This window comes from Protobothrops mucrosquamatus, unplaced genomic scaffold (assembly GCF_001527695.2).
Source record: "Protobothrops mucrosquamatus isolate PMUCROS unplaced genomic scaffold, P.Mucros_1.0 scaffold6, whole genome shotgun sequence".
NCBI lineage: Eukaryota > Metazoa > Chordata > Lepidosauria > Squamata > Viperidae > Protobothrops > Protobothrops mucrosquamatus.
Window position 1 is genome coordinate 1,389,672 of NW_015386393.1, and position 14,187 is coordinate 1,403,858.

At 40.9% G+C, this 14,187-nt stretch overlaps 1 protein-coding gene, 1 long non-coding RNA gene and 2 other non-coding genes across 4 annotated transcripts in view; all 4 read right to left on the bottom strand.

The window, feature by feature from the left end:
• LOC107282265 overlaps positions 1-3,743 on the bottom strand; it is a 5,820-nt gene extending 2,077 nt beyond the window's left edge. Inside the window, exons 1-2 of the long non-coding RNA XR_001548773.1 lie at positions 3,612-3,743; positions 2,784-2,922 (exon numbers count right to left, since the gene is read on the bottom strand). This is a non-coding gene — a long non-coding RNA (uncharacterized LOC107282265). The remainder of the gene's footprint in view (positions 1-2,783; positions 2,923-3,611) is intronic.
• LOC114922209 lies at positions 1,858-1,976 on the bottom strand. The gene has a single exon (XR_003810351.1). It is a non-coding gene; the product is annotated as a small nucleolar RNA SNORA26 (small nucleolar RNA).
• Positions 3,443-3,562, bottom strand: LOC114922205. Its single transcript, XR_003810347.1, has one exon. It is a non-coding gene; the product is annotated as a small nucleolar RNA SNORA26 (small nucleolar RNA).
• Positions 3,744-8,823: 5,080 nt separating the features above from the next.
• The window catches only part of AP1M1 (adaptor related protein complex 1 subunit mu 1), a gene marked incomplete in the record, with an annotated part of 9,822 nt that continues 4,458 nt past the window's right edge, over positions 8,824-14,187 (bottom strand). Inside the window, 7 exon segments of the mRNA XM_015809964.1 lie at positions 8,824-9,633; positions 10,940-11,015; positions 11,192-11,317; positions 11,639-11,797; positions 12,347-12,418; positions 12,831-12,973; positions 14,099-14,187. Coding sequence (XP_015665450.1) covers positions 9,611-9,633; positions 10,940-11,015; positions 11,192-11,317; positions 11,639-11,797; positions 12,347-12,418; positions 12,831-12,973; positions 14,099-14,187 — 688 coding nt within the window.

Genomic DNA, 14,187 nt, shown 5'->3' on the forward strand with positions numbered 1-14,187 from the left:
CGCCAACTGGTCGTCCAGTGTCAGCCGTGGGTCCAGGAGGACCCCCAAGTTGCGAACCCTCTCCGAGGGGGCCAGGGTTTCGCCCCCTATAGTCAGCGATGGAATCAGCTGACCATACCTGGGAGCCGGCAGCCACAACCACTCAGTCTTGGAAGGGTTGAGCCTGAGTCTGTTTCTCCCCATCCAGACCCGTACGGTACCTTACATACTAGACCCGTAGGTACCTTACATACTAGAACCAAGCTTAGAATAGAGGGGAAACCATCCAAAACCCAGAAACCAAACATTAAGCATTATTTCTGTTCCTTGAGTTTTCCATGTCCTAAGTCCTTCCCATCCATGATCAAATTTTGACAGTTAAAAATGATGTCTTCAGATGGGAGCCATTCATTGTTTTAGTTAATAGAGGGATCTGGCAGAGAATGCATGCTACAGGTCCCATCAGCTACTTTTTGGAAGTGCCACCAGACCTGCTTATATCCTCAGGCCTGGAGATTGCAAGGAACCAGTAACATTCTAAAATGGTTCCATCATTGTGGTTTATATTCATTTTCCCCTGTGCCTGTGGTAACAGAATAACAGAGTTGGAAGGGACCTTGGAAGTCTTCTAATCCAACCCTCTGCTCAGGCAGGAAACCCTATACAATTTCAGACAAATGATTGTCCAGTCTCTTCTTAAAAACCTTCAGTGTTGGAGCACCCACAACTTCTGGAGTCATTCCAATGATTGTTCTGTGGGCAAATTTCTCCTTAGTCCTAGGTTGCTTCTCTCCTTAATTAGTTTCCATTTGTTGCTTCTTGTCCTGCTGCTTTGGAGAATAGCAGACACCCCCTCCCTTCTTCATGGCAATCCTTTAGATATTGAAAAATCGCTGTTACCCTAGTCCAGGGACAGGCAACCTTGGTTTTATGACTCATGGACTTCAACTCACAGAATTCCGGAGTCAGCATGGCTGGCTGAGGAATTCTGGGAGTTGAAGTCCACAAGTCATAAAAGAGCCAAGGTTGCCTACCTCTGCCCTAGTCCTTTTCATTAAACTAGACATACACAATTCCTTCAGCAGTTCATGTTTTAGCCTCTAGTCCCCTAATTATCTTTATTGCTCTTCTCTGCACGCTTTTCTAGAGTCTCAACATCTTTTTTATATTGTGGTTTTTATATTTTAATAATGACTGTTCTACATTTTTAATGTTTTTTCTATATTGTTTTACAATTGTATGCTAGTAAGAGTCACTTTTGGTGAAATGGACAGTTGTATAAATTTCACAAATAAATCAAATCAAGGTTTACGATGTGTAATAGCAGCTAGTTAGCATACTTTAAACTTATTTTGTCAAGGGAACAGGTAATTTTTATTATTAGAAGCACATCCCATCTTTATTTTGTACAATTTATTGCTGCAGAAATAATGCTCCTGCTTCCTTTTTTCCCCATAACACCCAGTCTGTAAGTTGGGTTTAGCTAAGAGAATGCCCAAGCTGACCCAATTCAGTCTCCCAATTTTAACCAGTACACCACACTGGCTCTTAATTTAGAGAGGTGCATAGTACTCAAGAATCTTTCGACTCTAGCAGAATATAAATAAGGGAAATATAAATACTTTTCAGGTAAAATTTTACTAATGATACTGATGAAATATCCATGTAACTGGTTGAAAAGAAAAAAAATAACCTGCCAGGAAAAGGCTGATTGGCATTGCAAAAAACAAAACAAAATCCCTATGAAAGCAACTACTTTAAAATCCCAAACTCGCATTATGATGTGTAATAAAATGCTACAGCCGGTCCTCATAACAGCACTGGTCATTCTTGAATAAATATTGTCTTCTAGCATAACACATATTTAGTAAGGATTGTCTTTGTTTCTCCCAACAGGATCCAGAGAAAAGTTTCATTCTCACCTCTGGGTTTAAGGAAGAATTTACTTTACCCCTCTGTATTGGCCACTTAAAGCACAATCAGCCTTAAGAGGGCAAAGCTAAAAGGGGGAGATGAATTCCACACATAGGTCCATCTCTAATTATGACTGACGTTGGTAACTATGCAAGTGATAATTTTTCTGAAATGTTGTGGCAATGGATAAATTGTAGGGTTGTTTTTTTTCAAATCTGATATTGTGGGGATTTTTAAAAGCATGCTTTCCAGATATGGTTTTAGACCTAGTGGAGAAAAAGAACACATTCACCACCTTCTAGATCAAAAGTCAACAAGAATCAGAAAATCTACAAGGAAATAAACAGAAGAGAGTTGGAAGGGACCTTGGAGGTCTTCTAGTCTAATCCCCTGCTCCAGTAGGAGACCCTATACCAGTGTTTCTCAACCTTGACAATTTTAAGGCATGTGGACTTCAACTCCCAGAATTCCTGAGCCAAGGTTGCTTATCCCCTGCCCTGTAACATTCCAGACATGTGGTTGCCCAGTCTCTTCTTAAAAGCCTCCAGTGATGGAGCACCCACAACTTCTGAAGGCAAAGTGGAGCCATTTTCTTACTATGAATTTAAGTCTAGAATCTTTTGGTGAATCCAAAATAAGACAAGCCAGTGGATGGGTTTATCAACAGAGTTTAACCTAAATAGCTACTTTGGTTGCTGGTCTATGACCGTAATAAAGTTTATTATTATTATTATTAAATAGCTACTTTGGCAGTGGAGAAATTGGATGCATCACAGAAAAGCAAAGGTCTCTGGGGTGGCTGATAGCCAGAATGTGACCAAGAGGTTAATTACGTATATAAACTAAAAGAGGTAATCTATCCACATGATAAAGAGTGAAATAAAACTTACCATTATTTTCTAACGGAAGAAACGGCTATTGCTTCAGCCATTACATTCATCTCATTCAGCAGGATAACTTCTGCAAAACTCCAACAATTTCATCGCAGGCCGTTTGTGTAAGCAGACAAGCTATTCCTTGGGTCTGTGCCTGGAACAGAATGACAAAAGGACCAATTAATGTGGATGTAAAGAGCTCAAAGCAGCCAATTAATATAGTCACAGACCTTAACCAGGCCTATCTGAACCTTTTTGTTTTCCTCTGGGGTGTGTCGTCTGTGTGGTGGTAACAAAGAGCAAGTTGAGATATAATATTTTTTTGTCACTTTAATCTCGTTTCTTGGGTAATTTATTAAGAATTTATATTTACAGGGGTAGTCAACCTTGGCTCTTTTATGACTCGTGGACTTCAACTCCCAGAATTCCTGAGCCAGCTAAGCTGGCTCAGGAATTCTGGGAATTGAAGTCCACGAGTCATAAAAGAGCCAAGGTTGACTACCCCTGATTTATAACAACTCTCAATGAATAGTACATCCAATCGCAATTTTTTTACATAGGAACACAACAGAAGTTGAGACTAACGAGGGAAACGGGCACCCTTCCCGCCTGCCGCTGCCAATCCGGTAACAAGAATCCGGGATTTGCCCTTTTAATATCCCGCCAAGCCCAAAACGTGTTTCTCACGACAGGATCCGAAGGCGGAGACCCAACCCCGCCCCAGGTTTCAGTGAGAGAGCGATCTACCCCCCTGTGTTGACCATCCTAAAGCACAGATGGCTTCGGAGGCGCATAATTGAAGGGGCGAAGAAAAGACCAGAGAGTTTCAACCCCCTACCCTACCCTGCGCGGTGATCACACGCTTCACGGGCAAGGCCTCCGCGCCCCCTTCGCTGCTGTGTTTTCGGCAAGAGGGCCGGGGTTTCATGCCCTTCGCCCGCCATCTTCCAGTCTCCCGCCGTGGCCTGGCGCATTCAGCAGAAGAGCCTCAGTCGCAGACGGGGCGAGAAAAGAACGAAGGAGGCGCCCGCCGGGTTTATATAGCCCAAGAAAGGCGATCCCGCGAGACTGGCTGGGATGGGGGCGCGCAAGGGCGGGGCGAGAGGAGACCAAAATTAAATGAATAAATAAAATAAGCAAAAGAAAAAAAAGGTGGATGAGGGAGGGAGGGGAAGGACGCGGAAAACACCCATTTCGGATTTGTCGCGGAAATGGCTGCCAGGTTCATTGGTTCGGCGAGCAGGTGCCGTTTATGCAAACGAGAATATCTTATAATATATATAATAATAATAATAATAATAATAATAATAATAATAATAATAATAATAATAATAATAATAATAATAATAATAATAATAATAATAATAATAATAATAATAATAATAATAGTAAAGTTGGAAGGGACCTTGAAGGTCATCTAGTCCAACCCCCTGCTCAGGCAGGAAACCCTATACCATTTCGGACAAATGGTTGTCCAGTNAGGAAGTTTCTCCTTAGTTCTAGATTGCTTCTCTCCTTGATTAGTTTCCACCCGTTGCTTCTTGTCCTGCCTTCAGGCGCTTTGGAGAATAGCTTGACTCCCTCTTCTTTATGGCAACCCCTGAGATACTGGAACACTGCTATCATGTCCCCCCTCGTCCTTCTCTTCATTAAACTAGACATACCCAATTCCAGCAGCCATTCCTTATACGTTTTAGCCTCCAGTCCCCTAATCATCTTTGTTGCTCTTCTCTGTACTCTTTCTAAAGTCTCAACATCTTTTTTACATCGCGGTGACCAAAACTGGATGCAGTATTCCAAGTGGTATATGATAAATATGCATCAATATGATAAATCTTCAGAGTCAGTTAAACCTACAAAACAATGGAAACTAATTAAACAGAAACAAATGGTGAGAGTCCGGAAGAGATAACATAAAGAAAGGATCTAAAGGAAATATGTAGGCAAAAATAGCTGGGTCTGAGAAAGGAAGAAGAGAAGCCCTAAAATATATAGGAAATGGCTAGCCAGGAAAAGATAGGATGGAGAATAGGAAAATAAGCTGAATAAGATAAGAGAAAAGGCACACAGAATTGAAAAGCAGGAAAAGAACTTATTGTTTAAAATGGGGACATAAATATCTACTGAGTTTAAAATAATTTAAATGTCTAATTTTTCTTATTCTTATTGTATATGTGAATACGATTTAATATGTCATCAGGAAATGTGTATAGGCGGACGGAAAGAGTGTAACCTCATACTACCTCAGCCAATGGGGAAAGAGGAGGGCTGTAGCAGCCGGTGATAGGGATGAATAAAAGAAGGAGATATTTTGGGTTAAAACTTTGGAGAGAACCAAGCTTTGATAGCTTCTCTCCCCGCTTATTGCAATAAACGAAACAAAAGGCCTTCACTGTGTCTTGGCTGTTATTGGTCAGGTGAGCTTGCCTCTGGTCACGAAGGAAAGTAGCCAGAAGCACATAACAATATATATACAAGTAGTCCTCTATTTACAACAGTTCGTTTAGTGGCCATTCGAAGTTATAGTGGCACTGAAAAATGTGACTTATGACTGTTTTTCAGAGTTATGACCTTTGCAGCATTCCCCATGGACGCGTGATCAAAATTCAGATGCTTAGCGACTGGGTCACATTTATGAGCATTGCTGTGCCCCAAAGGGCATGTGATCCTCTTTTGCGACCTCACAAGCAAAATCAATGGGGAAGCGAGGTTCATTTAACAATTGGGTTACTAACTTATCAACTACAGTGATTCACTTAACGGTGGCAAGAAATATTGTAAAATGGGGCCAAACTCACTTAACAAATGACTCACTTAACAACAGAAATTTTTGGCTCAATTGGGCCGTAAGTTGAGGACTATCTGTATATATATATGGAAGCAAGCGCATAAATATTCTTCATATCCAGTTTTTTTTTTTGAGGAGGGATGTGTGTTTGGTGTAATTTACTTAAAAAATATTAATCTTTGAACTGTTTTGCTCCAGAAAGGAAGGAAAAACTCTCCGGGATCATGATGCGCATATTCTGTGTGGAATGAAATTGCGACTCCATTGTTTTCCTTCAAGGAAGGAGCAGAGAGGTCTTTACAACTATGATCTTTACCTTTGAACCACCAAACCTTTGATCTGGTTCATAGGAGGATTTAACGCTAGAAGTGACAAGTTTTTACTCCAACGTGTATCTTGAATTTTACAAATTACTGTGTAACTGATGTGTAGTTTTTATAAGTTACAGTTGCAACTGCTGCCAAACTGCATGGCTTCCACATGTTGTATCAGATGCTTTACAATTTAAGTAAAAGGCCTTACTAGGGATCATAACTAATAATACTGTATTCCAAAGAGGCCTGGCTAAGGATGAAATATTTGTCGTGTCTGAACACTAATTTTTGCAAAAGAAAAAAAGGCTAGGATAATTTGGTGGTATAACTCCATATGCAGTTTTATTTTCTTTTAAAAGAAACATTGTATTTGATCAGTTGCACTTCTCTAACATTGTAGCATTCATCTGAACACAAGGCATTTGTGCCATTTGGATAACTATATTTCCCAAATCACAACAGAAATCTGTTGCATGAGGTTTGCTCTAGGTTTTTTTTTTACTGTGTAATTTGCAGTCATTGATTCTATTTTCCACACTGATATAATTTTCAGATCAGCACTAATAGGATCACGCTTCCCATCAAAATTGCTTTACATTTTATCTCCCTGTTCCAAAGTATTCCTAGCTACATTATCTTTGTTTTTAACACATTAAACAATATTGCTCTCATTTTTGTAACAATTCCTGCACTTTCACTTCTTCCACAGCCATTTTTTTTTGCCAAGGCCCTCACATGGCACCACTGAACAATGGTCTGTCCCACACTAAGAACTGCTCATGACCCTTATATCCTTCATCGGTTTTATCACTCTTTCATTATAAACCATCATACCCTTTAATTTGTCCCTTTTCTATTATTATTTTTTAAGTGTGTGCATCAAAAATGCTTCAACCAAAATCAGACCATTTTCTAAGCAGATACTCATCGGTCATTGTTATAACATCACTTGCATTGAGCCCAAAGGCAACTGGACTTTCTTGATTTTTTTTCCCCTTGAAAATGTTTGGCTTCTCATCCAAGAACCTTCTTCAGTTTTGAAGAACTGAAGAAGCTTCTTGGATTTGAAGCAAAACATTTTCAAGGAAAAAGCACAGGAAAAATCCAGTTGCCTTTTAAAAAGCACCTTTGGGACAACCATAACCTGGGTGATTGTGAATCTCCCTAGACACTTTTATTGAAGGTGGCTGGAATGTAGGACTGAAACCAAATAGCCAGTCCACATGCTGCTATGAAACGGCTAGGTGACAAGAGCGATCACTACCTCAACTCCTGGTGATATGAGCACATTATTTTGTTTTCCTGGGGACGACAATACAAGTGGTTTTCTACTATCTTTTTCTTGGCTTGCATTACCACCCAAAATGGTTAAAGTGAAAAAAATTCACCAATGTTGCTGAGTTCCTTGGAGCAAGGATAGAATAAATATGCATCTTCTCATCTTAATTTCTCATTCCCCCCAGAAAATACCAAACTTTGATCTGTGCAAAAGAAAACCAAGACTCTAAAATTCTGGTCATTTCATTTATTTTAAACAGACTTTTAGACAACAAATACAATGCCCTGGTTAAAGGCATGATGTTGACATTTCTGGCAGCTGGAGGGAACCGTTTAATAACAGGAGTGGTCTTAGATCTAACTTTGGCAAGTGAGCCCATCTGTCCCTGACCAATCATTATGTTGTATATTTCTCAGGGATAGGGTGTCAGACCTGCCTCGGTTTGAAGTTCCAAGAACAATCCATTTGGTTAAAAAAGGTACAGTTCACTAGACTACAGTAATTCATTTGATTTCTAGTAAACTATACCTTTCTCAACCAAATGGAAGTTAAGGATCATTCGTATTTAGAAACTCAAGCTGAGACAAGTCTGACCTAGGGATTCTGTGACCTTCCAGAGTCCTGAACTAGAGTTTCCAACCGTCTCGGCAGTAGCATTTGCAGGTGGGTCAGACTGATGACAGCAGTGCTGTGGTATCACAGTGCAATCCCTGCCCCTTTTCCATGAGCTTCATGACATCACATACATATGTCCCAAAGGGGAGGCACTGGGATGCTGCTTTCATCATTCTGACAAAAACAAGGTACAGCGCTGCAATTCTTCATAACTGCCATGAAGACGGCTGAAAATTGCACTTTAGCAACTCTAGGAGGTCCTCACTGCAAACACAGCCCTTTTAAGTGCAACTATGGGTGAAAATATACCTATGAATGATTAAAGTGTACCATCAATCCATTACTGTTGCATTTGTTCAACTACAAAGTGATTTTTCACGGTTACAAGTAATGGACTAGGGCTGTTTTTCCAGGAACTGACGGGTCTTGCTGCAAAGTTACGTAGGGCATCACATTCCCAACTTCATGTGTATTGCTGCTCCCAATCCACTTTGTAAAAAGCAAGCTCTTAATGTAATTTTTGCAAGTGTATCATGAACTTGAACCCTACAACTCTTTAGAAGAAAAAGCCAAATTGTGAGCAGAGATATGTTGCTAAGGAGCATATGTAATGTTTTGTGTTCTATCAGAAGTGACCAACTGCCTCTGAGCAGACCTAAAAGACGGACTGCTCTAAAGGAAGCAGTGAGGAGGCAGCAAAATCTTTGACCTAAAGCCGTTAGGGGGGCACTTGCTCGTCCTGCTAGAACAGCCTTTCCTGATATGTGTTGGAACCAATTGGGAAAGGCTGAGTTGGAACACAAGGGGCAAGATAGGTAGGTGGCAGTGCTGGGAATTCCAGTCCCAAAACACCCAGAAGGGGCTAGACTAGAGGAGGCATGGCACTCACAGGACACTCTGCATCTGTTTTACCGTCTTGACAGTTCTTGTAGGAACCACCATCACCAGACTGCAGCACCTAGATGACTGTGCCATTTGAAAGCTAAGCAAGGGCTGGCAGAATGATTCCCAAGCAAGACCCTCTATGCACAGAAACCGTCCAAGGAACAAAGACAAAAAACAACAACAACCCTAGGACCTTTCTCAGTAGCAAGGTAAGTTTTCTATATACAGGTGGTTTTTGTTTAGGGAGAAGCAGATCATCTTACAAATTCCACAAAGAGGCTTCAGTTGCATGTTGTTCATCTCAGTTGCCGCTTGCAAAAGATATATGGATAGGATGTTCTTCTCGGCTAGGTGATTCAGAAGTGGATGGGGTCAGGCATGCATTTTGAGGGCCGCGCCATCACATAAGAACATCTCGTGACACCAACTGCATGTTCTCTTTCTTGAACCGAGCACCATCGATCAAATGATTTTGCATTTTGTAAACTCTGCATTTGGGGAATCCGTTGTAGATAATTAATTTCCCAAAACAACCCAGCAATGCAAACAAAATTGATTTCAAGATGTCACCAGAGTTTAACTAGCATTTAGACGCATCAGCAGGCAAATGGTTGGCATGAGGAGCTCAGCTAATACTCACAGAACTTCAGAAAGGAGGAAGAAAAGCCCCCAAATTCTGAAGCAAAGAAATAAGACCAGCCAAGTTTTCCCAAGATTGGCTCTTGGCCTTGTTTCAAGGCAACAGCTACTCCTAACAAAAACAACACTGAATGGGGCGAACAAGAAGAAAAAACATTCATGACGTCTGCACTAAAACACTGGTCCAAGTACAGCTGGATATGGGACACAGCCTGATTCCACTTCCAGCTAGCAAGACAACCTTGGCCCACGCCTTCAAGCACCAAACATTTCTGACCAGGGATATTGATTTACTTTCTTGGCCGCAGTAAATGAGCTGACGTTATTGTGTTCGAAGTTGATAATCTAGGAGAAAAAGAAAATTTAATGAGCTCGGCGACGAGAAGCGACGAAGCTATACACAGAGAACCCCTCCACTCCATTTTTTTTAACTTGTTCATTTCTTACCACTGCATCCAACCTTTTTTCTATGGAAATGAAACAGGCATGTGAAAAATTGCCTCTCATTTTATAATAATAATAATAATAATAATAATAATAATAATAATAATAATAATAATAATAATAAAGTCGGAAGGGACCTTGGAGGTCATCTAGTCCAATCCCCTGCTCAGGCAGGAAACCTACACCATTTCAGACAAATGGCTGTCCAATCTCTTCTTAAAAACTTCCAGTGTTGGAGCATTCACCGCTTCTGGAGGCAGGTTGTTCCACTGGTTAACTGCTCTAACTGTCAGGAAATTTCTCCTTAGTTCTAGGTTGCTTCTCTCCTTGATTAGTTTCCACCCGTTGCTCCTTGTCCTGCCTTCAGACACTTTGGAAAATAGCTTGACTCCCTCTTCTTTGTGGCAGCCCCTGAGATAGTGGAAGACTGCTGTCATGTCCCCCCTCGTCCTTCTCTTCGTTAAACTAGACATACCCAATTCCAGCAACTGCTCCTCATACGTTTTAGCCTCCAGTCCCCTAATCATCTTTGTTGTTCTTCTCTGTACTCTTTCTAGAGTCTCAACATCTTTTTTACATCATGGTGACCAAAACTGGATGCAGTATTCCAAGTGTGGCCTTACCAAGGCAGCAACTATTAGGGTAGACTGGGAAAAAGTGACTAGTCCAAAGCCACCCAGTGGATTCCCTGATCAAGTAAAAAATTGAAAATAGTCTCCCCATTGCTACTCCCAAGATTCTAATTACCATTCCACCCGACCTTACTCATTTTCCCCATGTTTTTTTTACAGAGGACCGTCTAACTCTAAAAACTATGCTCAGCTATATACTAGCCATCCCATCACTTAATTAATTGATTGCACAATTAACGTTGCTAGTTTGGGAGTAAGATCTGCCTAACGTATATATTTTAATCTTGTATTTTATATTTAAAATTTTATGTTGCATAGTATGCCTTATTTTAATTGTGATGCTTCTGGCACAAATAAATAATCCCATTACTTATCCCAGGAGAAACACATGATAAAGAGCTCTGGTTACTTAACCACATTCAGCCCCACCTAGACCTCATTCTTACTGCAAGCACATGGAAACCATCCATACACCATGTGACACCCACCAAGTAAAGCACTTGATATACCAGCACCATTTTGTGGCTACAAGGCCACCTGAAGGTATCTAATAAGCAAAGTGTCTTTTCACATACCTCCGTTCTGGGTAATGTAGCGGACCCAAGGCAATGCCTGGTAGCCACTCTTCTCAATTATTTTTAAATAACGAACCTAGAAAGGAACAGAAGTAAACTTTCGGCTTCCGTCTGGAGAAGTCCCATTTGCTTCCCACATTCAAGGGGGTGGGACAGATAAAGGAGAAGGAGAAGCATGAAGCATAGAGAGTGGACAAGATCACTGAAATCCCATCTAGGCTGGCAAGGCACCCACAATGATAGCCTGCTTACCTGAATTCCAGATGTGGTGAAATATGGGATTTCAAACTTCACACTGATGGGAGGTTTCCCTTCTTTGTCCTCAGCTTCCACACTCGGGAGCCCAAAATGGGCCCTCATCAAGTACTCCTTCCCTCCCTGTAAGTTAGCAGAAAGTCGAATTTCATTTTATCCCACCTTTCAGGGCTTCTCACACCAAAGAGCTGAAGGAAAACCATCCGTTCCACAAAATCTGTGCAATTCTATCCAGAGTGATAGACAGAATTCCATGGGATCAACGGAGGTGAACTAAACCTTGCTGGACAGGGCAAAGTTCTTTTGAAATGAGCTAATGAAATTTGCTCTGAACAGTTAGGGAAGAACTGTCTACGCAAAGTTCCTTTGGAAATAAAATGGATACAGCTTTTTTTTTTTGTTGTTGGCCTCTCTCCCAGAGATGTTCACAATCAATGAGCTTACTGGAAAAGACTTGATGGACCACACAATGGCACTGTTCTCAGGAACCCACTTGACATTCCCAACTGTGGTTTTGAACTTTGGTGAATCGGCATCATTGGGAACAGGAATGTGAATCTCCACGTTATTGGCTGTAGATCTGCGCTTGAACTGACTCTTGGCCTAAAAAGATTTCAAAATTGCTAATAGAAAATACAATCCCAAATAAACTTGAGTAATTTGCAAAGTATAATTTTTAATTTCTTTCTAGTGTCTTTTTCTCCACAAATACTGTTCCAAAAGGCTGTGCTTAGTTTGAGTAAAATGGGTGTTATTTTATTGGCTAAGAATCAATCTTTTCCTGGCCAATTTTTCAACAAAAAAGACAAGGATAGAAATGTTAGGCCTGTTCTTTCAATCATTTTTATTAGATTTTTTTTAAAAATGCACCATCATAATTTAATGATGAAAAATATGCTCCAAGGCCACACGCAGCCCATGCTTCCTCATCTTTCCTTAACAACCAGGTATTTTCAATATTTATAGTATGTTCAATAGGAAAACATAGCAAGGAATGGACACTGGAGCCCTTTGAGATTTTACTGCATGTGTAGCCCTGGCCTCCAAGATGCTTTTAACAGTCTGCTATCTTTTCTCTAGAACCTTTGACAACAGAATTGCTTTGCACAATGGACCACAAAGGGCCAACAGAGTTTTCTGGATTCCACTCACCTTGATCATGTACTCTATGCGACTATGGGAATGCTTCTCTATAACTGACTCAATCCAAATTAGAGGCTTTACCTGCAGATGACAAGATAAACTGTTATTGCATCACTGGCTCCCCAAGCACCAGAGGATTCATCAGTTTCTCCTTTATTTCTAGAGAAAAGGAAAGCCCCGTACAGAGGATCCAAGACACCGATCACTACCGATCCCACAGTGCAACTTGGCTCTTGACTGGTCTATAAGCAACCCAACGCTGCAGCACTTTCTGTCTGGGATCACTTCACCTTCATTAGTATCACATATATAGCAGCAATCCAACATGCAGCAATTGATTGATTCCACCCATTTCACCCACCAGATATTTCACAGATATCATCAGTCCTGGTCTAAATGGAGAGTTAAAGCCACAAACTCTTAAAAAGAAAGAGCCAAAAAAAGGAGGGAGGGGGACGATTCTGTTTGTAACCCCAGATTAAAACACACGTACATGGGTATTAAGGCGATAGGACATGAGCTCAAATTCCCCATCGGGTGGGATAAATGAAATAGTCCTATCATTTTCAAAACGAGAGAGACGAACACACTGGTGGAATTTCACATCTTCCAGTTCCACAGATTTGCTCTTGCCGCCTGTCAGGGATAGAAGAGAAGGCCCGGGCTTGGAAAGTGTAACAGCAACAAAGGGAAGCTATAGAGGTAGGTCTGTGCTGAGATCGCTTTAGGCCAATTTCCTAAAGCAGGGGTTTCCAAACCTGGCAACTTTAAGACTTGTGGACTTCAACTCCCAGAATTCCTCAGCCAGCTGTACTTGGTGCCAAACCAAGTTTGGAGACCCCTGTCCTAAAGAATAGCAATTTCAGCTATAAGAAGAGAAAATAAAGGCATGCATAAATCAAGTGCAGAGAATCCCAGGTCATAGGAGTACTCCTGTACAAACCCCATGCAGAAGACAGACAGATACATCATAGTAAAAAACAGAATTTATACATGCTGTTCCTAAGCCTGCCCCTCTAAGCCAGGGATTCTCATACTGGGATTAATGAGCCACTGTCATGACCGACTTAAACGATGGTTGCAGTTTTGTTGAGCAAGCAAAGCAGGAGTGGTGTCAAAACTCACTCCTGTTGTGCTTGGCAACGACCTCAGGTGATTTCACCAGGCAAAGCAGAGAAAAGGTCCCAGGCTAGTTTTGAGGGATGGCTAATTTAGTAGTATATCAAAACCAAAACCACAGCAGCTTTATTTTATTTTACTCACAAATTAATTCATCAATTTAAGAGGTCATGGCAGTGCAAATTTTGAGAATCTCTCTCTAAGTTTCATAATGAAGAAACTGACAGGAGGACAGAATTAAATTGGTTAAGACAAAATGTTTCTGGAAGAATTCCAATTAGTACAGAGGAGTTCAAAGGGATGGTTTCATTAAGATCTTTTCTAGTAAAATGACTCTAGTAATGAGTCATTAGCTATTCAATATGATGGGTTAGCAGTTCACATGCAGCTCTATAGCACCCAATTTTCAGCTTCCAATCACTCTCCCAGCAATCCATGGCAAAAGAACAGCCACAGTTCAGCACTTAAAAAAAAAAAGTTTAAAGGGCAAGATGGGTATTTTAAGCCTTGCAACATCCTCAAGCATTTATTATGTCTTTTAAACTACCCCCCCTTCCACAGGTACAATTCTTTAAAATTAGGCTGCAAGGACAGGGAAGCAAAGAGGCAAGCAGGTAACCCGGAAGAAGCAGACATACTCACGGCCAGTATTATCAAAAAGGACTTTGTCATTCAAGCCAAGGCGAAGCTCTGGCATTCCAGACAAGAAAACCCTCATTTTGATGGATCCA